Genomic DNA, 27,095 nt, shown 5'->3' on the forward strand with positions numbered 1-27,095 from the left:
TAAAAACGTGATTGTGAGTAACTCCCGAGGAAGATTCGTGAGCACAGGTTGCTCGGGAGAAAATCTTAAGAATAGTTTTATGTTAAACCACACAAAAACATGTAGACGTGACAGCTCGAGTCTTAGGTAGAAGTGTTAATGCATAGTTCCAAGCTGGAAGAATGAATTTAGGAGAGTGTAGGTAGAAGTGTTAATGAGTAGTTCCAAGCTGGAAGAATGAATTTAGGAGCAGGCAGTGAAGCTTCTGATGGACTGTACAAGATTGCTTAAAACTGGTAGTAATCATGGAAACTGGTAGACATGACTACCTGAAAGTACTCCTCTTTTATCGATAGAGGGGGTCAAGGTGGAGGAGAAATACTTGCTCTTGGTGTTTTTTATGAAGGGGTGTAAAAATGGACAGTTAACCATACTATTTTTGTTTTTGGCAATTGCATTGCTTTCCCTCAAAGACCTCTTGGATCTTTTATCGCTTTGTTAGTTCTATCCATGGGTTGTGTTAGGTCTAGTTCATCTTTTATAATGCTATTGGAGGGATGACAGATGAAGAAAAGCAGGACATTTGAGCTGTATGCTCAAAATAGCCTGTGCAGCTCCACCTCCTTTTTAAAGTTGGTCATCTGTTTCTCAGGTATGACTTTAAAGTTTTATTTCAGAACTTGGTTTCTGACCAAGTCTTGACAGGTATTGCGTATGTCCTTTATTTCAGGAGTCTCTAGAGTTGTTTACAGATTTTTTTCATGAGGTTGTGATTGCTAAGTAGTGTAACATGGCAAAAGCTGAAATATACTGCTTTGATAAGAAGAGTGCTGCTCATCCTGCATTACATCTTCTCATTTCTCTGTTGTTAGGTGTGAAGGTGAGTAGTGTCAAAATAATGGAGAAGCCAGAAGTGTGTTTTCATTGGTTAATGTGTTGAGGGTTCTTAATGAAGCACACATCAGGTGTGATACTTGAGTAAGGTGTTCCTTTACTTTTTGGCAACAACAGGCTTTTTAATCAGTTCAGACTACAACCCAATTTCTGTTACTGTGATTATTGTTATTTCCTCAGAGAAGTGCTTTTAGATATTTTTTGGTCTCTCTGTCTTGGAGGTGTTTACTTTGTCATTATAGAAGTCACTACAGCATGTTAATTACCACTTGGGGTTTGTTGAATTCCCGTGTATGTAAACAAAATGCTTGAGGTTTTGAGTGTTTTTCTTCAGGAATACCCTTAAGATGATGATACTGTGAAAGGGAACCATTTTCATTCTGAAATACTGTATACAAGCACAATATTCCCCTTGCAGACAAGCACTGTTGTGGCTTTAATAATGTGGTTGTTTTTTTTAGCACAAGACCATTGTGTGGCTCTGTCCTGTACTCTGTGATAACTTAGCATGCTCACTTTACTTATAACCACCTCATTGTGTTACTATGATCAGCATAAGCCCTCTGGGTTTTGTTTGTGTTCAAGCCACTGTAAAGGCAGTTGCATCTCAGGCTTTCAAGGTACGGTGCTTAAAATGGTTTTCAGAGAACTCTGGGGAAAAAGCTCCAAAACCCAAAAGACATCTTACTAGTGTTGATCACCACAGGTGAAATGTGTAGATCTAGTTTTGTCTATCTAGTAACTGGATGTTGTGGCTCCATTGGCTTCAGCTGCATCTCTGTCTGTCTGGGTAAGACTGTGAGGAAAGGCTGAAATGATTTGGGTTGTTTGGCCGGGAGAAGAGAAGCCTCTGGGGGAAACCTCATTGCAGCCTTTCAGTACTTAAAAAGGGTCCATAAGAAAGATGGGGGCAGACGTTTAATAGAGCCTGTTGTGATAGGACAAGGAATAAATTTAAGGAAGGCAGTTTTTATGATGAGCGTAGTGGACCATGGGCACAGATTGCCCCGAGAGGTGGTGGATGCTCTGTTCCTGGAAACATGCAAGGTCAGGTTGGATGGGACTCTGAGCTATCTGATCTAGTAAAAGATGTCTCTGTTCATTGCAGAGCAGTTGGACTAGAGGGCTTTTAAAAATCCTTTCCAGGTCAAACTATTCTATGATTTCTGCTAGTTGGATTGCAAGTAAATTTTGTAATGGATACCCAGAAATTGAAGAGCTCTTGGGCAGCAGATTTTAAAAAATTATTCATCTTAATGGCATGCTTTATGTCACTGACTCTTTATTGAAAGGTAAAGGTAAAATCCAATTTCCTTGACCAGAATTTCTTTGCCTAGATCATAAGCCTTTTATTCAGCATCTTTTCACTTCTACATCAGACATGGCAAATGTCAAATGCCTATTCTTACATGACTCTGATCTTTGTAGCAGATCCTTCTCATTTGCTGGCTGAAGCAAAGACTGAAGAAAAAATGTACGGTTGTATGCAGGAAATTAATCATAGTGTGTATACATAAACTGACACATTAAATTTTGCCTTTTCTATTATGCTGCCTTACCTTGGTTTTAACACCTTTTTTTGTGTATGGTTTCTGCAATATTTCTTTGCTTGTAGTAAGAAAATATTCTATAGATAGTATTATCCTGACATACTTTGAAATCACAACCTGTGCTAATTTACAAGATTAGCCTGATGGGTAACGTTGTCTGTGCTCTTGGGGCTACCACTGAAGGAGAAAATTAATCTTGTGCCTATTTATGTGTATCCATAGAAGTAAATTGCCGATTTTGAACTCCATTTCATCTTCTGCAGGTAGTTGGCTCTGGTGTCCAGTCTTCCACCTTGTCCTGTTCTGTGTGAATGCTCTTATTTTTTTCTGTTCTGTGGATGGTGCTTAATACTAGTTTTATTAGTATTAGATGATTTATAATTTAGTCTTTAAGTTGTCCTACGCTTCTGTCTCCTCCGCTGATTCATCTGGACGTTAATTCTTATTAGTAGGAAATTCCATCCCTTCTTGAACCTCTGCATTTTCTATGTGTATCTGTGTCTGACTTTTATCTATGTAATTTAATTCGTCTGGTTCCACGTGTATCTGGAACAAAGTGATCCAGAAACAGAACGATCCAAAATAGAAGAGATAATGCTGGCAGTCTTTTTCAAGTACCTAATAGTACAGAATTGGATCCATTATTCTGTGTACTTGTTCCTTGTATTTTATATGAGAGTAAAACATCGACAGTGCTTAGAGTATCAGATCTCATCAAGACATACAACTGTCCTGTCCAGCCTACACTCTAGTCTATATTATTCTCTTATTATTTTAGCTTCACAGTTTGCAACTTTGATAGTTACATTTTTACACTCACTGCAGCTTCATACAAGTACTAAACTTGTAGAGCACATTATGGCAGGTTACTCTGAAGGTTAAATTACCTATCATGACAATTTGGGAATAAATAGGTTTGTTACGTTTTATTGAACTAACGATCCACTTGAAGTGGTGTAGTTTAGATAATTAGGCATGCCCTCAATTTCTTTGAAACTTGCACAGTGAACTGTTCTTTTGACCTCTGGTCTGCTGCTTAGAACATTGTTATTGATACACTTGTGCTTACAACCTGAGTATTGCATAAATTGCTGAATATTTACCTAAGGTTTTAAATGTCATCTGGGAAATTAAATCAATTATTTCGGTATATTAATGCAAAGTTGGGCAAGTGAGCATTTCAGATTCCTAACCAGGTCTTGTTTACCTGGTGATGACTCTGGCAAACATGAGTGGGTTACCTAGTGTTGGAAGCATGGTCTAGAAGCAGATGTCCTCTGTAATACGAGCCAGTAGTTCTAGTTCTTTTTGTACACAAAAGTAAACAACCATTTAAACTTGGTATATTTTAGAGTCCTACTTGCAAGATTAAGTATTTTGGTTGCTTTGTGCTTTGGCTGCTGTTGTAAAGCTAGCTAACAACTGAACATGCATGAGAGCATGGTTAAGGAAACAACTCAGCTGTCCCAACTGTTGGGTCAGTGGAGTTCTGTAGTAACTAACTGGCTTTTACCAGGTAGAATATTTAATTCAACATAACTTGAGTAAAGATTAGAAGTCCTAAGTATACGGACTCACCTTGAAACTGCAACCAGATGTGAAGTGTTTCAGGATTGATGTAGCAGGTTTTTGCAGGATGTGATACTGATGAGCATGACTGAATTGTGGAAAATATATGCTTTGTACCGCACCATTGAGGGTACTGCAGTTTGCTTAAATTTTTTTTTAAGAGCAACCATTTATGGTCTGCTTCTGTCTGTACTATCCTGAGGAGGAAGAATTTAGCTGTCTGGAGTTTCATGTAAATGTTCAATCAGGTACTGTTTCAAGGACAGGGATGAATATAGGAACACTTCTCAAGTGGAAAAGGTACCAGCATTTCTTTTGAAATGCCTAGATATAGCAAAAGGCAGATAAACACTCAGCAAGTGAGAAGTAAATTTATGAACACACTTGTGAGATAGCCTGTGCTTCTTTGCATATGTTGACTTCCATGGCAGTCATCTTTGGAGGAGTCAAAGGCAGATGGACTGCAGATGTGTTTTTTCACAGGAGAGTGAAGTTTCACAATTTCAACCCTGAGGAATAAGTCTGAATATAATTTCTGCAAATGTTGAGATGCAGTTCATTAGCTAAAGCATAATATTTGAATTTAAGAAATCTGAGTTATTAGTTCCTCACTTATTTGGCATTAATATGAGTACTGTGTCGTTCTTAAGGGAGTACCTCTTATATTTATAATTGAAAGAATATAGCATAACAAATTATAAAAGGGACTATAGTTTTCTAACGAGGGATGAGAGATGTAAAGAAAAGGTGACAAAAACTAGGATAAGAACTTGTTTCTTCATTTTGCTGATGCGCAGTCAGACCAAAGCACTGTGTAAGTATTTGTATGTGTGAATCACATTTATGTTACACCCAGAATGACCTGTGCCTGTTTTGCATGAGTTCCCTGGTTCTGTGAGAAAAAATGATCAGTATGTCCTTGTACAGGATACGAAGAATGGAGTCAAAACCCTCAAGAATTCCTCGCAGGATATCTGTTCAGGCTTCCAGCTCTCCTCTAGGATCTAGAACTGGAAACAGTTTATCTGGTGCATATAGTACAAGAGAATCTTCATGGAGATTAGAATCTGGATACCAGGTAACGTGTTTTTATTCTTTCTATAAAGTATAGTAGTTGTAAAATTGTCTTTTTTACCAAAAAAGAAAGCTCCAAAACTCAGACAAACAAAATCTCTAAAATGCAAGAATTTACGAACCACGCCAATGACAGTAATCAGTGAACTGGTAGTTCTGGATTTTCTGGTTTTACCTGCTCTTGTTTGTAGCTTCACCTTTGGAAATCAGCTGTTTGGTGAATTAGAAGGCATCCTGATAATACGGATCTGTTTTCTTATTAGTCACTGCCATCTTAAACCTAGGTAAATAGAGTTTTCTGTTGAGGGAGAGGTGAGGGTTTTGTTTGAACTTTGATGCGTGTAGGGCATTACATCTGATGTGTTGGTGATACAAAAAGTACAGGTCTGTGTTGTCAGTTAACAAGGCTGTTAAGTTCTGCAGCACCTTCTGTGTTTATATTTTGAAAAGGTAAAGAGGGGGAACTTTAGACTTTGTCCTGGTTTGGCACTGGCCAAATGCCAGGCACCCACAACAGTCGCTCAGTCACCCTCCCCTGCCGCAGCTGTGCAGAGGAGGGAAAAACTTACTGAAGGCTTCATGAGTTGAGATAAGGACTGGGAGAAAACACTCCAAGGGCAAAACAGGCTTAACATAAAGGTTCAAAGTGAATTTATTACTAACAAAATCAAAGGAGGATAATGAAAAGTAAAGTAAACCCTGAAAACCACGTTTTCTTCTCCCAGCCCCTCCCTCCTTCCCACTGACAGTGCAGGGGTACAGGCTGGGGGTTTTGGTCAATTTGACACCCGAGGTTTTCTTCTGCTTGGCTTAGGGTCTGGAGTCCTTCCCCTGTGAGGCCATGGGGTCCCTCACAGTTCTTTGTGAACTTCTTCAGCGTGGGTTCACTCTCACAAGCAGCAGTCCTCCCAAAACTGCTGCAGTGTGGGTCACTCTTCCACAGGGTGAACTCCTCCAAGGACAGGCTGCTCCAGCTTGGGAGCAAGGGCCCTCTCTCTCCACTGGGTCTCCCACTGGATCACAGCCTCCTCTAGGAATTCACCTGCTTCTTCATGAGCATCTCCCCCATGAGCTGTGAGTGGATCTCTGCATCCCCCATGGATCCCCATGGGCTGCAGGGGCACAGCTGCTTCACCATGGTCATCACTGTGCCCTGCAGAGGAATCTCAGCCCTGGGGCACCTCCTTCCCCTTCTTCTGCACTGACCTTGGTGTCCCTGTGTTGTTTTTCCTCACATGTTCTCACCTCTATTAAACTGCATCCCTTCTTGTGTTTTAATTTCTTCTGAAATCTGTTATCACAGAGGTGTGGCCACCATCTCTAATTGGCCCAACCTTGGCCAGCAGCACATCTGTCTTCAGAGCCATCAGGTGTTGGCTCTGTCAAACGTGGTGGAAGCTTCCAGCAGCTGATCACAGAAGCCACCTCTGTGGCCCCCCAGCTACCTACCAAAACCCAGACTGTGCAAAACCAACACAGACATTACCCTGTCGTGTCAGTATGTTAGTACAGCTGGGCTTTGCATGCACTGCATGGGACTGAAAAAAAGGCCTTTTGCTGTTTAACAAGCAACATTTTACACTAACCAAACTACTTTTGTGGGAAAGGGGAGCTGTGCTCAAGAGGAAGTATTCATGCTGTGCAGGTACTTGCAATTTGGTAGAGTACTATGGGAAGTAAAGATTAAACTATTGCAAAAATTATTTTTGACACTTGGGAGCAGCAGATAGCAGTTTGGCTCAATTATCTTAGTACTTTCTTTCTGCTCCTGTCAGCAATTCTCACCTCAGTTTTGGGCCCAGAAATGTAAGTCCATTTTGATCTTTGAAATTGCAGAAATGTAACTCTGATTAAATGCTAATATATAAAAAAAACCCTTTTTGAGAAACAGTTTTACAAGTAATAGAATATTTTTTAGCACAATTAAATGTATGTGTGTTACATTTTTGTTATCTCTAGCATGCATGTGCTTGTTACTGTGTAGGCTATAGAGAATGTACAAAAGGGAGCAGTTGTCAGTCATTTTTGCCTTTTGGAGTCCTACATGTTTTTCACCGGCTGCTCAGCAAAAGCAAATCAAACAGTCTTACTCTGTAGAGATGTATGGACACAGTCCACACACAGTGTATGTATACTGAAAGCCATTGATCTGAAGTCTTCAGCTGAACTGGTGCTGTAAAGTTCGATGTATTGAAGCTGTTAAGAGATTTTGACACAACGTAACTTTCATTTTTTTCATTTATTGTGTGAACTGCAATGTGTTCACTGCGCTGTTTATTCTTTTGACTATTTCCTGTTGAGCAAAGTAATTCTGAGCTGAGGAATGATCTCGTAACACTTACCAGTTAAAACAGAAGGGGAAATATTTGTATAGTGAGATTATATTGTAGCCCTTTCCACTCCCAGTTTGTGGAAGGTAGTCTGAGAACTCTTTACTCAGGGCTGGTACTTAGTGATAAAACCGTTGGGAAGCTCCCTCTCTTGACTAACCTTTGATACTTGCAGAGCTTGTATATTGCTTGTGGGTTAAGATTACAGAAACTGGAGCAAGAAGGTTTAAGTCCAGTCAGATAGAAATACAAAGATCAGGCATTTTCACTTTGTTAGTCCATTCAGAAACCTATCGTAAAGTATTTAAGATCTTGTTCAGCTATAAATAATTAAAAATTTGTCATTTAGAATAAAAACTTTGACTAGCAGTAATTCTTTAGGTGTAAAGAGGACTTGGATTTCTAATACAGAATTTCTATAGAGAGAACATGCGATTGTAGGTTAACTCAAAAACTTACGGGAGAGATCAGTCAAATTTGTATTTGGTTTTGATTAGGGCTAACAAATAAGAAAGGTTTCTATTAGGTGAGTTTGTTGCATTTCTTTTTCATACCAGTATGGAATTCTTGTACGTCTTGTACTTTTGAGATCGATCTGGGTACTAGCTCCTGCTTATCTGAGGAGGCATAACAAGGAGGTTAATTGTCAACTAATCAGATGTTTGGGATGTGGTGTTGTTGCTAGGTTACTTTAAAATACAAAAATTGAGCTAGTGGCATGAGGAAAAAAACTTCTATCCTTTATGATACAACATAATAATAAACGCATTATGACAAACTAATTAAAAGTTGTTTTTTGTTTTTTTTTTTTTTTCTTCAGTGGAGGCATAGGGTCAAGTGTTGTTTATAAAATTGTTTTGAATGTTTTCCTGATCATGTTTTTCAACTACTGAAAATAGACACCATAACCAGAATACCTTATGTAGGGCTTTAATTGTTACATTCTGACAAGGGATGTTAAATAGTCTTAAGCTAAATTGAAGGAAGAAAACAAGCTGAGATTTTTGTATTGTTTTGGTTTGGTTTTGAATGCTTTGTTGTTGCTTTTAAGAAATGGTGGCGGCAACTACTGTGTTTGTAGTACTAATAGTTCACAGAAAGAGAATGGACGAATAATCACTTAAGAATACTGCTTAGTGTTAGTAAAATGGTCGCATTTCTGTTATCTCTATTAATTTTGCTAATCTCCATGATTATTCTATGGAGCAAATTAAATTGCAGTCTGTTTCTTTGATGATAATCTATTCATCGAAATTCAGCTTGTTTTAGTGGCCCAAGAGGTGCTTTTGTTGTCATGGAGACCTGTGGTGTTTTTTGCAGTGAAAGTGAGACCCTTAATTCTGCTCTGTTGCTGCAGTATCTAAATCAGGGTAATGCCTCAAAAGACTTAGATTTCAACTTTTTATTGTCATCTGTCAAAATAGAGGACAGATGAAGGAGCTGCTGTAAAGTACTTAAAAGCCAAACAAGAAAACTTTCCTTTTGCCAGTGGTTCTCTTTAAGCCTGTTTCATTTCTTGGCTATCTCTCAAGGTTTCTTATTAAATGTTTCCAGATTTGTTACTGCTTCCACTTCCCTGTATTTTCAATATTCTGATCAGATACAGATTTTGAGTTACAAGGTGCCTATGATAAGCATGTTGTTCTTCAGGAATCCAGTGTATTGAATAGTTCCAGCAGAGACTGGAGAATTGGCGAAAGGGACACTCGTGAAACTCCTTGGAAACTTACAGCGTCGTCTCCAACTCGCTACTCAGGGACACTTGATCACCCCCATTCTGGAAGATTTTTGGGAAGCAGAAGCAGATTGGTGAGAACTGTTAATGTGTGATACTTTGAAAAAATATTGAAACCCCAGAGTTTTGCTTTAGTCTTGCCAATCTGAAAAGCTGTCATCAGGGGCTCTCTCTAACATTTCTGGATAAGTAAATCTTATTAATTCAAGATGGGGCAAAAGCTAGAAGATAGACCATTCAGAGGATGAAAATAGTGATGTACATTAGTTTTAGTAAAAGCTAAGAAATACATTTGAAGTCAGTAGCTCTGTAAAAGTCCATTTAAAAAGAGAAAGGAGGTGATGATTAGAATCTCAGATGTGTTATAGTCCTGTGGATGGCAAAGTTGATATTATTTATACTTGTTCCCTCAGGTATTTCCACGGGGGTTGTTTTTTGGATAGTACTAGCTTTGTGAGTTAACATAAAGTTCATGGGCTTGCAGATCTGCTTTAGGAAATTCAGTTGAGAGGTGTAGTTCATCGTCACATTGTTCTTACTTACATCTGCTTACTTCATAGTGTGAAATAGTGGTTACCTGAGATTCAAGACTCACGTCCTAGTAGTTTGTCTTAATTGGTTTCTAGAATGTGCCTTTGTAACTCCAAGAATAAAGTAACTTGCTTGTCACATGCTTATGCATTTTACAGTGACAGTAAAACAGTTTGAAGTGCAGTAGATATATTAAAATAGGGAAAGCAGAAAAATCTGAAGAAGTTTGGTGGGACAATAATGAAATAAAAATTCTTCTCACTTTCAAAGTGAAAGATGTTTGGGTTTGTAAGAGTGCTTACATCGTTAAACAGGTGTTGCTGTACTTAGGTGACTTGAAGGCGAAGACACTGCGCTATTGGGGGGTGAGGAGGGAGGAACTAGTGTGCACCTGTTGGCCGTTGAGGGAAGTCGTGGTAGATGTCTACATATAGTTTAAATGCAAGTTGAGTCTGTGGTTCTAAGTGGTCTACATAGCTAGTTAAATTAGTGCTATTGATTTTCAAGATGAAACCCCTTTTTTCCCTCCATTAAATTTAATTATTCTCTTAAAGTAAATTCTGATGCTAGTGAACCTTGCTGAAGACACTGAAAATTCTGCATAGCAAGTAAAAGTAGGAAGTAACCTGGCTTTGTACTTGGTTTCTGATGTTAGTTTGTCTCCCTGGTTTTTTTATGATGGGATGAGGGAAATACTTAAGAGATTTCTTAGTTTGAAGGAGTGAAAAGTTGTGGCTTAAACTTAGTAAAACCCATAGCTAAATAGAAATAAAACACGGGTATAACATACTCTAATTTGGTTGATCTTTAAAGGAACTTGATTGTAGATAGTTTTTGGGAAGGCGAACAGCTCAATTCAGCTTATTGATTGAGCTCAACTTTTTAATATGAAAAAATGAACCTGAGGTATTTAAAATAGAAAATGAATGCCTTGACTGTAAGTAACCAGATAAACAGCTTTGTAGGCTGTTCCAAACTTTTTTAAGTCCTGTAGAGCTAGTTTCTGAAAACTGTTTTATTTCAGTGCTGTGCACTGCAGAAATTTTGTACCCATTCTTTACTCTGAACTCCTTCAGTTGCACTTAAGCTTATTGTAATCAAAATAGACTTGTTTCAAACAGTTTTCCTGAAGCTCAGTCCTTAGGTAATTGTATTTTAGGTTGATAAAAAATAAGTTGGATTAGTTAAGCTGTTAAATAAAGTAATGTAGCTCTTCTGTTTTGGCCATTTCTGGACACCAAAATATGTTCCCTTGGGGATCTGTAAAGCTATATTTAATTATGTTTATAGCATCTTACAGGTGAGGAATATAATTTTTTCCCCCTTTTTACAACGTTTTTTTGTTGTAAACCACATCTATCTGTAAAGAAAACATAATGTTGAATGCTATAGTAACTGACTTTCATTGGTAGGACTGTATTGACTAAACCTGAAAATACTAATCAAGAGCACAAGCATAATTCCTATGTTATTTTTAAAGAAAAGGTTTTGTATCTGAAGTTATTCTTTACACTTCTTGGGAGTTTTATATTATGTACACTTTTATGCAGTGTAAGGGCATCTGATAGAATTTATAATTTATTTTTTAATGTTATTTCAGTCTACGTCTTCTTCCTCTCATTTCTCGTCTGGGTGTTATGGTGAGTCTGAGAGAACTCAGGGAGCATATTCAAGACTGCATAGCCAGGAGCAAGATAGTGATTCAAAGAGACCTAAACTATCTTGTACATCTACCTCTTCTGTGAGAAGTAATGGCTTGACTGCCTTTTCAGGTGAGAGGTTAATTACTTGAGCTGAGTTACATAAAAATTGTCTGAGTAGTAAGATCAGGTTTTACCAAGTTTTAAAAGACTTGCTTCAGATATGATGCTTATATCTTTCTTAAGTGATAAAAATGTATGCCTATTGTGTGTTCACAATAATAGCAGTATCCAAAGTTCTGAGTATGCTGTTAACATGGTCTTTTGAAAATCTAATTGTACTTGTGTGATTTCGGAATTATTACCTGTACCTATTCAATTTGTGGTCGAGCTGAACTGCATGGCTCAGACATAATCTAATTGTTCAAGATCTCAAGAAAAGAATGAGTGCAGCTGCTCTTTATTTCATGAGTCAAATGGTGTTGATACATCAACATGTGCCAGGGACAGCAGAAAGGAAATCTTTACCATACTTAGCAATATGTTCAAGCACAATGTCATGGCTGGTAGAGCACTGTTGTTAGGTCAGGAAAGACGTTTTCAGCAGGGCCTGAACTCATTCTCTAGGTCTTTGTAAAGAAGCATCCTACACTCAGAGCTCTTCCAGGAAAACCTGAGGTTTTTTCATTAACGCTGTAAGGTTGTGAAACTTGGATAGGCAGAATTTACACAATATGCCAACAGATGTCCAAAGCTCAGGCAGTAACGGTCAAAGCCTTACACTGAAAATATTTCTAAACCACTTTGGTACAGATCATTAGATTAATTCACATTACCCTTGTGAAGATGGATTAAATTTTTTTTTTTTTTATTTCCCCTCATGGAATTGCACAGTCATCCAAATAAAAATTAAATTCTTTCTCAAACCTCAGTATTATTGATACTTTCTTACTCTATTAATGAAACAACGACCATTAACATTTCTCATTATGTTGTAGGACTGTTTATCTTCCCCTTATTACATTGATTGGTCATCACACTGCTGACCAATGAGTGCTTAAATTTAGTTTTCTAGGTTAGCAGTGAAGCGATATCAAGGTAGATGTTTCAGAGCCATTGAAGAAGACTCTTTTGGATCGAGTTTTGTCCACAACTGATGTATATATAGTTTGCTATACACTTGTTGGAGCTGTTAACAAAAAACAAGATCCCTTTTAACACTGAAGTGTTTTGCTCTGTAATATGAACAAGGACAGAGTTAGTCATTGTTCTTAAAATTGTGTCTAAACTGCATTTAAGCTTCATCAGCTGTTTTTATGGGCAATGAAATTTCATTTAAGTAGTGTCAAGTAGAATGGCAGCATTTACTAAGTCTCTGCTGTTTTGCTGTAATGTGAAACATTTTGAAAAACTAGCTACCATTAGGAAACCAGATGCTACTTCTCTTCCTCTTACGTCCTCTGACTCTTCACAACAGTATTATTACTTTTTGTTTGATTTAGCTAACTTGCTGCAAGATGAAGTAAATGCCAGCATCAGCAGAGTGCACTCAGCTTTATGTTGGCAGCTGGGTCCTTGGTCAGCCTAGTGGTAATGTTAAACTTGTCCTTGATAGGAATAACAAAAATGTCTGTGTCAAAAGTGCCAGTTTTAATGGATTTTTAGATGGTGATAAAAACCATGGGATTTATTTACTTTTTCTTTCTAGAGTCCTCATGGAGATGCAGTAGGATTCCTAGATCTTCATCAGTAATGCTTGGCTCCCTTGGAACGGATCTGGTGAGAGAGCGAACACAGTTAGAAAGAAGAACAGATCTGTCTGTTAATAACCTGGTGGATCCCAGCTACAGAAGCAGTGACTTTTCACCTTCAACATGTATGTTCTGTGTAACTGAAAGCTCGTAAACCTACAGTTTGCATGGCTTTTAGTTTCTTAATATGCTCATAGGATCACAGAATGATTTGGTTTGGAAGGGACCTTTTGCTCCACCCCCTGCCATGGGCAGGGGCACTTCCCACTATTCCAGGTTGTTCCAAGCCCCATCCAACATGGCCTTGAACACTTCCAGGGATGGAGCATCCAAAACTTCTCTGGGCCTGTCCTTTTAATATTTTATTCAAAACACAAACGCAAGATATATTTTAAAATGTCCTTTTAAATAAAGTTGGTTGGCCACTTCCCATGTGTTGACCAAACCATCAAAGGATATATAAATGGTCTAGCTTGTAGATGCATTCAGTCGTGTGAAAGTGATGTTGGTGGTTGCCACTGTAACTCTCATTAGTCATTAAAGCTCTTTTCTTGTTTGTCTTAAGATCTCTTTGTATTTAGGTATGGGAAGAGAAATAATGTTGATTTGATCCAGGAAAGTTTTTTTTCTTAAAGGTTCATATTATCTCTTTTTATTTGGGTTCTCAAATGGTTATTAGGGAAAACTGTTGGGCTACTGAAAATCAAAATAAATAAACACCACTTTACATGAAGTGGGTGGTTTGTCTCATGGCAACTGCTAGGACTAGTAAGGTGTTCTGCACTGTAATTTTCACTTCCTGTTCAGAGTGCTGTGACCTTCTAGAGCTGTCTCAAGGGAATCTCACTATTAGTCTTGATCTGCAGCCTTTTGCAGATGCCTTAGTGGTATTTTGTAATGCAGAAGTTCAAAAAAAGCCATGTTTCTATGTATGAAAGATAAGCAGAAAATATAAAAACTACTTATTTCAGAATTCGTCCTGTAGTCTTTCCTCGACAGAAGAGTATATTTTAATATCATCATACACTTAAGCACTTTTTAGTAAGGAGGCAGTTCGACTGCTCTACCTGGTAGAGCCTAATGGGAGAAGTGGATTGGTGAGCAACCTTGCTTTGTACTGTCTGTGCTGCATTTTTAGCAGTAGTACTGCTATTGAGTGCTATAAAAATAACTCCCAGCTGTGTTCCCTGATGTGTAATCAAAAGCATATGGTAGATGGTTGGTTCGTTAGCTAGAATCTGCCAGATAAATAAAGCTCATCTTCAGATGTAAATGGTGATTGCAATGCAGAACCCATTAAAAAAAGGTCACCAAAACTACAAAGATGAGAGTTCTAAAATTGAGAACACATAGAGAGCTTCTGTTTCCTACCTTCATCTGTCCATGCTGGCTCCTCCTTCCCTCTTTTCCCACCCACAACCTCCCAGTGCAGCCATTTGAGGAAGGAGACTAGCCACCTCAGCTACTTGATCTGAACTACAGTTCATCTACAGTGGAGTTCTTCTCAATGTGTCGACATACTCAGACAGCATTTACAGAAGATATGCTTGTAAAAATTATTAAATGGTTTGAGTTGGAAGGGACCTTTAAGGTCCCCTAGTCCAATCCCCCTGCAGTGACCAGGGACATCTTCAGCTAGGACAGGTTGCCTAGAGCCCTGTTGAACCTGACCTTGAATGTTTCCTGATGTGTTCGAGCACATCTTGTCAATAGTATTTTCCTCTGCTTTTCTGCAACAGATCTTCAAGACAGGCCTGCCTCTTCGTATGCAGAGGGAGCAAGACCAAAAGAGAGCTCATTAAGCACTTTGAGGCTGAATGTACCCGTGAACCGCCAGTTGCCTTCTGATCATCAGCCGTCTTTTTTCAACAGAGACTCTAACATGAGCTCTTCAAGATCCAACTATTCTTCAAGACAAAGGAGAAATGAATTGGAATCTCCCCAGAGGAGTGTGCAGCCAGCATTTTCTCTTACTGCCATTAGAGATGAAACCCCTTCCTCAAGTAGTTCTGAAAGGATTTTATCTTCTCAAAGGTCACTGAATGAGTCAGCAGCTGACAGTGAAGGGAGGCGCACAACCAGACAGTTGCTATCTCGTTTAGCATCTAGTATGTCATCTACGTTTTTCTCTCGAAGGTCTAGCCAAGACCCATTGCATACAAGATCGTTAGGATCTGAAGAGTCAATGGTGGTCCCAAGAGTTCAAGCTACTACTCTGTCAAGTAGTAATGGAGATGCAACTCCTGAAGTTCCAGGACTTCAGTCATCCGAAACTTCTCAGGGGTTTAGTTTTCTTGGACGAAGATGGGGTTTATCAGGAGTTTCACAGAATCGCAGCTCTGATTCTGACGGGGAAAGTTACAGACCAGACACTGAAAACAGGAGCGCAGGATCCTGGTTGTCGTCCTCTTTGAGAAACAGATGTACACCTCTCTTCTCCAGAAGAAGAAGAGAAGGAAGAGATGAATCCACAAGGATCTCTACCTCTGATACAACTGCTAGATCACAACATGTCTTTAGAAGGAGAGAGTCAGGTGAGGAGACCTCTCTTGAAGCATCAGATAGCCCTCGTCGGGCTTCTGTTAACAGACCGACACCTGCAGTATCTGTTATTTCTACAGCTACTGCCTCCCCACCAGATTCAGCCCCCAGTGGAAGAAGTTCAGGAATTCTGCCTGGTTCTCTGTTTCGCTTTGCAGTACCTCCAACATTAGGAAGCAGTCTGTCTGACAATCTTATGATAACTGTAGATATCATTCCTTCTGGCTGGAATCAGTCTGATGGACAGGAAAGTGGCAAGTCTAAAATACCGCCTTCAAGAGATCCAGAAAGGCTCCAGAAAATTAAAGAAAGGTAAGTTAGTATGTTCTTTTGTGCCTATTTTGACCTGAGAGGGCTTTCTGCAATCTTGATTTTATAAGAATACTTTCCTTTAGATGAAGTGGCAACTCAGTACCCTGTCACCCGTATTCTCACTTTTGTCTTTAAAGAAACTTGTTTTAATTTTCATTGCTTTGAGAGCAGTTTGAGAAGTGGAATTTTCATTATAAAAAGTCCTACATGAAATGTTACAGCATTTGTTGGTCTTCCATCCTATTCAGCCTGCTTTTAGAAGATTCTGAAGATGAAGAGGGTGACTTATGCAGAATCTGTCAGATGTCCTCTGCAAGTTCTGACAACCTTTTAATAGAGCCATGCAAATGCACTGGAAGTCTGCAGTATGTTCACCAGGAGTGCATGAAAAAATGGCTGCAATCGAAGATAAATTCAGGTAAAGCAAACTCTAGACCCAGGGTAGGCTTCTAGTTATACAGGGAGGTTTATCAGAAGGATTGGCTAGGGTGTTTAGTTGAAAAGCAAGCAGTGGGGACAAACAGTAGTATGGCACTTCCAGGCTTTTTGTGTCTGTGCAACTTCTCGTGTGAGTAGTTCCAAGAACTGCATTTCTTGTTTGTAGGACTATGTTTTTTTGGGGTTGTCTACTAGGATGTTAGACAAAAGATAACTGCAGAGGTGTAGCTTTAGAATTACTCTGCCAGCACTCAGTGGTACCACTTTGGGTGGCATTTGTTCCCTACCCTTCCTTATCGAAATGGTTGTGCTTTTTTTAAAGACTTCTATAGACGAGCTAACTGTTAGCAGTGATAGGAATTTGAAAATCCAGAAATGAGTTTGAATTATAACTAGACTTGAATATGTTAATTTTTTTAAAAGATACTAACTCCTGTTCAAGGCACTTTATAATTGCTTGTTCAGAAATTACTTCAAAGTTCGTATATAATTCTTTAAGGAACACTTCGGATAGTGCGTGCTGCAGAAATATTTTTGTAACTGATTGATTGACCGGTTTGTAACTGTTACCTGCAGCACTCTTAACGCTTAAAAGTAGGTGGCTTGAAAGAAGATGTGAAATACTTTGTACCAAAGGAAGTTGCTAGTATCTGACTTTTTTTACCAGAGAATACACATCAGAGTTGGGGTATTTTAGAAGTCTTAGCCTGCAGAACAAATTAATTTGAATTACTTAACTATATGTAAAGACATAAGTCCACTATCAACTTTATGAACTTACTTTATTCATGTTGTTGCTTATGGAGGAGTTTGATTTAAAACTGGTACTTAAGACAAAATGTTACTTAACAATAACTTTATTCTGATATATTTATTCTTACTTTTGTGTGTATTTGGATTACACAGTGAAATTCAGAAAGCCCAAGAAACGATTTTATGCCAGACTTGAGGGAAGAAGCGTATTATATCCAGAGTGAATGTGAGGCAAAATTGGTGCAGCTGGATAGAGACGAAACATTCTTCAGAGTTTAAATTCTGACAGTAGCAGATGTTACTACATTCCTATTAGAGGTTTTGTTTTCTTCTAACATTGCTCTGCAAAGTAAAGCCAAAAAATTGTGTAGAATTTTTAATGTTTATATGACTGTGTTGTATGTTGAAACTTGACACTGAGTTTTCCCCTTGCCCGCTCCCCCACCAGGTTCTTCTTTGGAAGCAGTGACAACTTGTGAATTGTGCAAGGAGAAGTTGCATCTTAATCTGGAAGACTTTGACATTCACGAACTCTATAGGGCACATGCAAATGAACAAGTTAGTATATTTTACCTAATTTGGTAAGTGTTGCTTTAGTGCTGGGAGGGCAGTCTTTAGAGAAATGCATCTCCATTTCAAAAGGACTGTTAAACGTATAAAGTTAATGTGGAACAGATTTTTCTGCTCAATATTCCAACTACCACTACCTTCCTGCTACGCTTCCTAGACCTGAGCTTTGAGTAAGTTTAATATATCTCTTACTTGCATATCTGTCATCTATCTTTGTAATCCAGTGTCTCTGGATTGCGCATTGTCACATAGGTGCCGTGTGATTTCTGGCATGATTAGATTGAATTTCCCATTAAGTCAGAAGTTTTCATTGCTTTTAGCTGTTTTTGAACACAGTTTACCAGTTGTTTTAAACATACAATTACAAACTTCTTTTAGAGTGGTAGAAACTAACCTCTGTTCTAGCAGTTTCTGACTGCTCCTTCAAATAATTTCCTATCTTAAAAATAATCAAAGGCCCATTCGTGTTATTTTTGTTATTTAAAATGGATTACCTTAGAACTATTGGATTGTGTAGTATTTAAAAATTACTAAGTAACACAAAGCTGATGTTTTTAATAAACTTTATTGAGAGGGTTTTTCCCTATTCTCTGTGAGTGTATTCTGATGATATACAAAAACTAATGATACTAGCCTGCCTCAGATATTGAAAGAAAATACTAAGTGACATCAATTTTGGGGCAAAATATCAGCCTCTAATTTTTTATTATTTAAAGTAGTTTCTTACGCTAGTACTCTAATTCCTGTCAATTGGACCAGTCTCTGAAATGTCTTTCTCAAGAGTGCCATCACCTTGTTTTATTACTGCTGCTTATTGGTTGCTGACACTGCACTTTAAGAGAAATAAGAACTTTGAATTTTTTTCCTAAAGAATTGACTAAATTGTCTGTTCACCAGTAGCATTTTAAAAGTTTTGTCTAAGCAGGTAAAGGAATTACAACATCATAACATTCTTAAAAGATATTCCTTTATTTTGGCTTTCTGTAAAGCCTTGGGACCATAGAGAAGAAACCAGCAATGCTGGTTTTTGGTTATTTCCCCAAGTGATATAATACTTTTATTTCCATGTTCTTTCCTCTGAACTAATCATGCTGACTGAGAATTAATTTCTATTTATCGTCAATGATAACATGTTAGATTTGGGGTGGATGGGAAGGACCAGAAGTAGAAATAGCTTTTCAGCAACTTAAATTTTTTTGTATTACATTCTTCTAATTCTTTTGGAGCAACTAGAGATAAAGTTGAAATGATTCTGTTAAAATCTGATTGTTGTTCTACTTGAATGATATATGCAGATGTATTACTGACATTCTGAGTGTGTCTTTTGATCTCTTTTTAAGGCAGACTATGAATTTATCAGCTCTGGTCTCTACCTTGTAGTGTTGTTACACTTGTGCGAGCAGCGCTTTTCTGATATGTTAGGAACTGCAAATGAGGCCAGCACACGTGTCAGAGTAAGTATGCAGTGATTTTCTGGCAGGAGTTGCTCATATAGAGAACTTGGAGGCATATTGTTACCTCGAGTGACCTAGGAGCTAGATACCCAAGAAACACACTTTTTGAACAAATGTGGGTCTAAAATGGGCTGTGCTTGTCAGTGCACTGTGTTTGGTTTGAAACTGAGAGTACTACATAATTGCAGATACTCTGCTACAGAATGCTTTTTGTCAAGGTAATTTCATTAGTTAGCATGTTGTCATGATTATTGTGAATTTGGACTACCTGATTAGTTTAATTTTTCTCATTATGCAAGTCTGTGTTGCAGCGGTCTGAACTTGCAATGCTTGACTGCCAGAGTACACCTAAATGTGTACTTGAATATTAACATTCTGCAACAGCCTATAGCAGTAGCATGGTTTCTATGGCATTAGTCCAAACTCTTATTAGTTGCATTTGATTGCATTCTCATCGCTTGAAAGGCCTGGCTTAGGAGCCCTTAACCAGTAAGAGATCAACCTTCTGACACAGAGTTCTTTCTGCACAGCAGTCCACTCATAAATCCAGTGTTCTATGTGTTTATTTGATACTAGATCATTAATCAGTGCTCTTAGTCAACTGAACTCCTGAAAAACTGGTTATTTTTTGGTTTTTTGCTTACATACAAAGAAGTGACAGTATTAAGCTTATCCAATGCATGTGGGAGTGTTTGACTGCTAGCAGGTACTGCTAGATCTTTGGAAGAGGCAGGACTGTGCTGTCTGATCTCTTAATGTATTAGAACAGTGCTCCTCTTTTCTGTACACATGTAATGTAGGGCTTGTATGCCACAAGTCCAGTCTCTCTGCTACAGGTGTAGAGAGATAGAAGACACATGATCTAATCGTAGCCAGCATCCAGCACAGGTTATTAGCTGGAGTGTATTGCAGAAGATGTTTTTACTGGTTTCCCATCAGAGGAGGCATTTCATACTTTTGTGTGTGACACTGCATTTTAATGCAGTGAGAGCAGCAATGCCAGTGTTTGATATCAAGTGAATAAGTAAGCTGTGGAAACGCATTTTATCTGCTGTGTCTTAGTATCCAGACTTTTAAGTGATGCAGTTTGGTAGTGACAAAAGAAAACCACTTGGCTGAGACTTTATTCCTAGGAATTCTGGCTTTGGGTTTTGATACCTGGTGCTTCTAACATCAAGCCATCACCGTTGCCTAATAGTAAGCCTGGTCTTAAGATTTTAATTGTAGACAAAAACTTTAAGTGTGTTTATGCATTTTTCATGAACCACATCCAGTCACAGAGGGTTCTGTTTTGTCATATTAGTCCTTAATTAAATGAGATGGATTTAACTAATGCAAGTCCTTACCGTGAATATGTTTTTCTGCACTACAGTTTTTAGGAATGGTTTTTATTAAACTGACACTTGTTTATGTTTGCTGCTTTCAAAATTGATGTGTTTTACAGACTGTAGAACATGAAGATGATGCCACAAGCTGCTACCACAAACATTTTACAGCTGAAGTAACTGTGCAATAGCAATTTGAAGTCTAGTGTGTGTGGATTTATATTAAATTTTGCATTGTAAGTTGGGCAAATGGATTAGGATAACCAAAATCTGTTATGAATCTTTGGAATGTAAAAACTGAAGAAAACTTTGCTAACTTGTTGCAAATTTCTGTAGATAACTTTGCAACTTTTAAACTACTTTCTCTCTGCCTTGTTTCTAGTTTATTAACCTTGCAAGAACTCTTCAGGCACATATGGAAGATATTGAAAGTAGGTGCTTCCCCTCCTTCCCTCCTCTCCCATTAGATCGACTCAAAGCTAATGAGTACAATCCTCCTTGCCAAGATTCATAAATACTAAACATCATTACTGAAAACCTTACTGAGCAGTGAGTTTTCCATCATTGGTAGAATTATTCTGAGGGGGAACTGATTTTAATTCTCCATTATTAATTTCCCAACAGCACAGAGTTGTTTAGACCACAGAAGTGTTATCTGCAATCAATAAAAAATTCCTTACTAGTTACAGTTTGGTTATTGTCATTCTGCTAATTCGTAATTACCGGATAAATGGTGACCTTCAGGTTGTTGCCTTTTACAAGAGTCTTAGCAGGAAAAAAACATTCAGAAATTAATTTTACTGCATTTAAATTAGACACTTGTACTACCATTTCTCTTTCGTTTTTTTTTTGCCCTCTTCTTCCCTTTGTTTTTTTCATCCATACGCACTTTTTGATTGTGTGGGTTCCTTGATCAGACCTGTCAGACCTTGTGAAGGAAGTCTAAAGGTTGCCAGTTCTGGCAAAGGATTAACCTACTTTTCATGTAATGGCTTTTTTTAGTGTGTTTAAATTCAAAACTGTATGCTGATATGTCTAAATTTCTGGTAAATACACCCTTTCTGGGTATGTTGAGTAGTCAGTAGAAGGGTACTTGATCTACTCTTTTTATTTTTCCCAACGTGCATGTGAGTGTCTGCCAACTGTATACGGGTTTTCAGTACACGGGATGCATTTGGAATACTATAAAGAACGTGTGTGTTTGTGTGAAAGAGAGAGTTCTGGTTCAAGATGATTATTTCTGCATTCAGAGCCATCAAAGGTGGTCTTGAGTTCTGAATTCATTCCTAAGTTATGTGCATCCTTACTAGAGGAAAAATTAATGAGTGTCATTTTACTCCTTAATTCAGTCTATATTTGATTCAGCCTTTAACTTGCAGGTGAGGAATACTGTGTTCTAGATTTCTTATTGATGCACTTCAGTTACGTTTCTCTTCTAAGAACTGAAGAAGCACTGAAGTCAGACTTTTCTTCTTTCTGTGTTCAGGGATGGAAAAAGTTACTCCAGTATAAACACTTCCTTGCCTTCAGACCTTGCTTAGGAGGACACACTAAATTCCTGTTACAGACAAGCTAGCATTTTACAAACCTAATGTAGGTTGTGTGTACTGACCTTTCTACCATAGTTGACAAGTGTGTATTTGTCTTTTAACTCACCTTACAACGACAAAATCCTGTACTTATGTGGGCTTTGTGTTCGTCTTGCATATGCTGAAAGGACAGGAGTGGAGAGAGGAGCTGCTTTCAAGTAGGCCCAAGTTGCATTAAGCAACATATATGTGTGTGTGTGTGTATATATATATATATACACACACATACATATAAAATTTAAGAGTTTTTGTTTAGAGTGCTGAATCTTTCTAGGTATTTTAGTATCCAGATTGTTAACCTAGTGAGTAATTTCTTTCCCTTATGTTGGGTGCTGCTGTCATGCATTGAGTATATCCTTCTCTGACTACTGCTGGAATTAGCCACTCTAAGCACTACATAAAAGTTGAATCTCTGGCGTACTTGAGTTTTCTTCCTCTTATTTTGAGGAAGAAGAGTAGGAGGACACTATATGTTCTGTTGAGTTTTGATATGAAAATGCTGTATTTTTCCGATATGAGATGCATTTAAGAATTAAGCTATATGATTACACAAGGTTTGGGTGGGTATTACAGTCTGCTGTTTAATGTTATAAAATCACCTTTATTTCCTCTACTCATCCTAAAGTGCTTTAATTTTACACATTTTTGTCCAGTCTTCTGATTACACTGTGTTGTTCCAACAGCTTCTGAAGATGATTCTGAAGACTGATGCTGATAGAACTTTCATACTGCAAGAAACAAACAGAATTGCTGCAGAAATGCTGAACTGGCAAGAACAATGTCAACGTGCATTTGTTTTATTCCTCTCCTTAGTAAAATGCACATTGAATATTACTGTAGTTTTTGAAGCATTGTTGAATTCAAAATCAGCTGCTGCACAGTGGAGCTCAGTGGACTTGAGAACTACTCAGCATGTGTGAGGATTAGATACATAGAAAGCAACTTCCTTTTTTAAATTATGAGGATGTTGTGGTTTGTTTTGGAAGACATCAGATTCTGAATATTTAAGGAAGCTCTATCTCCCTTTCTATTTCCTTCTTACTGTAGTCAGACTTCTGGTTTTGTCTTACCAAGTTTTGCTCCTGTACTGGCACTAAGTGGTTATAGTGGGTTTCGGGGGAGGGTGGGGATGCCCGTGTACTTAAATACGTTTTTGTTTGGCTCTTCTTAAATGCCTCTTTTGCCACATCATATTAACTGATTGCTTCCATTGTTAATGAATGAACAGCAGGATAAGGTAAGCAAGATGCTGTAGAGATTGTTTGGGGTTTGGCTTATTTGAAGATTATTATTTAACTCAAAAAGCAATAAGAAGTTGCAGAGGTCTTTTAATACTTGGTGATGGTATTTTTATGTACCAGTTTGGAAATCTGAGATTATATTTGATATCATGTGGCTGTTCCATTATGGAATATTGCAGGTGTAAACTCTTGCATTTCAGCATTCCTAGCAGATATGCAACTTGACAAAGACCTAAGGCTGTTTAGTTTAATCAGACTTTTTTTAGATCCCACCTTCACTGTTCAAAGTGCTGGTTATCAATGTGTTTTCTAGTGTTATCACTTCTTTATAAATAAAGACAAAAGAGGCGTGCATCTCTGCTAGTATTGTCAATTTTATTTACATGTGGATATATACCACAATTTACACTTGAAAACATAGAAAGCTGTAGTCTGTGGTATATCTTTACTAATGTTTATAAATTCTTACCCAGCTATTTAAGATCATTCTGACCATTTTGGATTGAAATGCTTTCTATAAATGGTGGTACAGTAAATTCTTATACATGTATTGGAATTGTATTTCCTACAGATAGGTGTTAGTTTCGTAATTACCATAGTAACAATGTATCTGCAAAGAGTGCAGTACGGTGAGTTTGTTGTTACAGTATGTAAATCTAACTTACGCAGATGAAAGGATGTGCCTTACCAGCTGAATTGGATTCGTGATTTTTAGAGTTAACTTTGCTAGCATTACATGAGTTGTCCTGTTGTCTGTAACAGCAGGTTGGCCCTTTTTGATTAGCAAAAAGGCATCAAGTTTCTTTAAAAAAGGAGAGGAGTTATACAGTATATCAGGCTAAGACAATTTTGAGTAGGTCTGCAGTGTTTTCGTAAAGTGGATTTATTTCTCTTTTAACTTTAGAATAAATTATAGTGTAGATTGTACAGATTGATTAATTATGGGTCAATAAAGAAAAGAGTGAATGACAAAGATTTAAAGAAACCTGTATGTTTCCAAATGCTGGATTTGGATGTTGATTTCTTGATTTAGGTAACATTTAATCAGGAGGAAATCAGCTGTGTATGACTTTTGCAAGCTATTGGTAACCAAGGACTAGAAATTATTCCAGTTAAGCTTCAAGTAACTTCAAGGACTTAAAGCTTTACTTGGTCCCAATTTAAGAATAAGTTTGTTTAACTTTGGCAGCACAAGCTCAATTTTAGATGCTATATCACCACTAACTCCAAAGAACTGTATGTCTAGAGAGTAATCTCTGTGAACAGGAGACCTTTAGAAACTCAGTGCTTATCTCTTGGCTTCACCTTACTTGAGAAGTCACATTCTAAGAAAGGGTGCAAGGGCTCTTCATGAGGCGTTTTCATTTTCAAACCTGCAGTATTAAACTATGCAGTGAACTACAGTCTTTCCAGGGGTACAGTCAGAGGCAAAAGTTAAAAAATCATATTGGAGCAGGAAAAAAAATTTGCATCTTTCTTACCCCAAGTATCAGGAAGTTTGGCTGTTGGTAACAAAGGAGCTGAAAAATGACATCCATGTCCACTGGGCATCTGGACATAATTGAGAGTGCAGTTAACAAAACCTCTATATTTTCTGCCCAATTTAAAAATGGAACCAAGAAAGCTGTTGGCACCATGCTGCCATTTTTTTTTTCCTTTTTGGCCCCCTAATGTGTCTCATTCTACCCATTTACAGTATTACCAGCAGTAACCTGATGTCAAGGTGTATTTTGGAGATACCATTAAAAAAAAGTAGACGTTTTCTTTTGTAACTCTCTGAACCTTACTGTTCATTAACAAAAAGAAATCCAAAACAAACAAAAACCCAAAACCAAAACAAAACAAAGAAAAAAAGCCCAAACAAACAAAAAACCACGCAAAGAGAAAATATGTCAAAATTACTGTAATAAAATTTAAATCTTTAACCCTTAGAAAAACAGGCTGAGTTAATACTGAAAGACATAAAATGGAAGGTAGGGATAAAAACTGCATAAAAAATCCTGATTTGTATTTTATATGTTTAGGACTAAAAGCTGCAGAAGTGTCCTCCCTACCATCATCCATAACTTTGGATGCAAAGGAAATCACAAATCACATTGCAAAACAAATTTTGGTATGTAATAGAAAATTATAGTACTATGTTTCACAGTTTTTATGCAACTCAAATGTATTTTCAGTTTCTGAAAGGATACAGGATAAGCACTGCCTGTGTTTTAAGGAAAACTGATTTCATTAAACTTTGTGTTTCTGAAAGATGATACTGAAGGTCAGTGTTAGCTAGACAACACAAAATGGCCCTTAGGGTAAGGGAATATCCAATGTAATGTTTATATGCAAACCGAGAATCCTGAGATCAAAAACAGGCTGGAAATTAGCTAATTCTAGTATTTTTATAATAGAACACAATTTATTTAATATTTTAATGCATGTGTATTTTTAAGAGCAGCACAGGCGGAAGGGCGCTCCGGAGATGATGAAGCAGAGAGCTGCGCACCAGTTAGCAACGAGCTTGGTTCAGACTGCCAGCAATTCTCAACTGGACCCTGGCAGTTGGCATGGACATTGGAAAGCCCTGAAGGAAAAGTAGGAAGCCAGTTGTCCCGCACCTGGGAAGAATGATGAGCAACAGTAACATGTAACAGAGGCTGCTGCTCTAGTTTTTATGACTGCACGATGATTCTGGTTTTTCTGGTCTTTTTACATGGTGTTACATTTTTAATTCGTAGTGTAAATTACACTCAGTAATGGAAGATCATATCCTTTATAGGTTTCCTCCCTCCCCCAGCTTACCTGGAATAAAAGCATTTGCCTTCTATGAGGAACACGAATTCTCTTTGAATTCTTTTTGATGATAAATTGTATAATTTTCAGCATTTTTGAGCAACGCTGAGAGGAGAGGGAAGCACTGGGGCAGAGTACCTAAGGAACTCAGAATTTCAGGCGTGACACAGAAGAAAGCGCAGATTACAGAAAGAGAAATGTGCCCAAATTGGCTCAAAGCAGTGTTGCTGTCTGTTGTTATTCAACTATGTCTTCTAAAAATGAGAGTATTCTATTCATTGTGCTGTGCTAAACACTTCTCACTTCTCCCAATGCCAGGAAACAGATGAAGTTTGGAGAAACTTGAAGGAATTTGGATGTGTGAAAACAGGCTGTTCTCTCTTCTCCAGAGCGAGCAGTTTGATGTTATTAGCAATAAAGGTTCCAAGTTTTCTCATAGTCCTCTTGCTCAGTCTTAAAGTCACTGTAGGATTTCCAAAGAATCCCCTTTCCAAAGAGACAACAGAGAAGCCTCTCATCGTGTTCATTCCGATCACACACAGATACTGGGAGGGGAAGGGAACAGATAGAGGTGAGATTTCCCTGATAAAAGGTTTGGAGATGAGGGTGCTCGCTGGCAGTACAGGCTGGGATTAGGGCTGAGCAGCACCAAAGCTGGAGCACATCAACCATTCACCTTATGTTTTGTCAGGGGCTTTATGGAGACGGATGTTAACTGATGAGTCCTAGGCTGAGCCGTGACCGTGACCTGTTCTCTTGGAGCTGGTGGTTTTTGGACACGTTCACCTGCCACACTCTGTAATAATTAGTCCTGGGCTTTGCTCCTGTTTTTCTTTCAGCCTTCTATCCGACTTACACTCTTTCTCTCTGTCCAGTGTCTTTTGTGCTCTTTTTTTGTCCTGTGTGCTCCACTTCCCGTTCCTTTTCACTACTTCACTCTCTGTTGTTCTTCTTTTTCTTTCAAGAAATAAATCCTTAATATTTATTAAATAAATGTTGCTCAGTCCCTCTCCCTGTTCTGTCCTGCTTTTTGTCTCC

The 27,095-nt window shown here is 38.0% G+C and overlaps 1 protein-coding gene across 4 annotated transcripts; it reads left to right on the top strand.

Annotated features, from left to right (window-relative positions):
- Positions 1-27,069, top strand: MARCHF7 (membrane associated ring-CH-type finger 7). 4 transcript variants are annotated; one of them, XM_033064065.2, is made up of 11 exons: positions 1-5,070; positions 9,047-9,205; positions 11,263-11,434; positions 13,011-13,178; positions 14,793-15,587; positions 15,675-15,906; positions 16,155-16,324; positions 17,546-17,655; positions 19,008-19,121; positions 22,719-25,389; positions 25,718-27,069. In XM_033064065.2, exons 1-10 carry the CDS (start codon positions 4,897-4,899, stop codon positions 22,953-22,955), a joined length of 2,331 nt encoding a protein of 776 aa, XP_032919956.1. In that variant the 5' UTR covers positions 1-4,896; the 3' UTR covers positions 22,956-25,389; positions 25,718-27,069. The 4 variants fall into 4 exon arrangements, with proteins under 4 accessions (XP_032919956.1, XP_032919955.1, XP_032919957.1 ...); XM_033064067.2 differs by adding an exon at positions 20,829-20,877 and having other exon boundaries at positions 2-5,070; positions 14,793-15,906; XM_033064064.2 differs by having other exon boundaries at positions 14,793-15,906.
- The last annotated feature ends 26 nt before the right edge of the window (positions 27,070-27,095 follow it).

Source organism: Catharus ustulatus, chromosome 7, assembly GCF_009819885.2.
Source record: "Catharus ustulatus isolate bCatUst1 chromosome 7, bCatUst1.pri.v2, whole genome shotgun sequence".
NCBI lineage: Eukaryota > Metazoa > Chordata > Aves > Passeriformes > Turdidae > Catharus > Catharus ustulatus.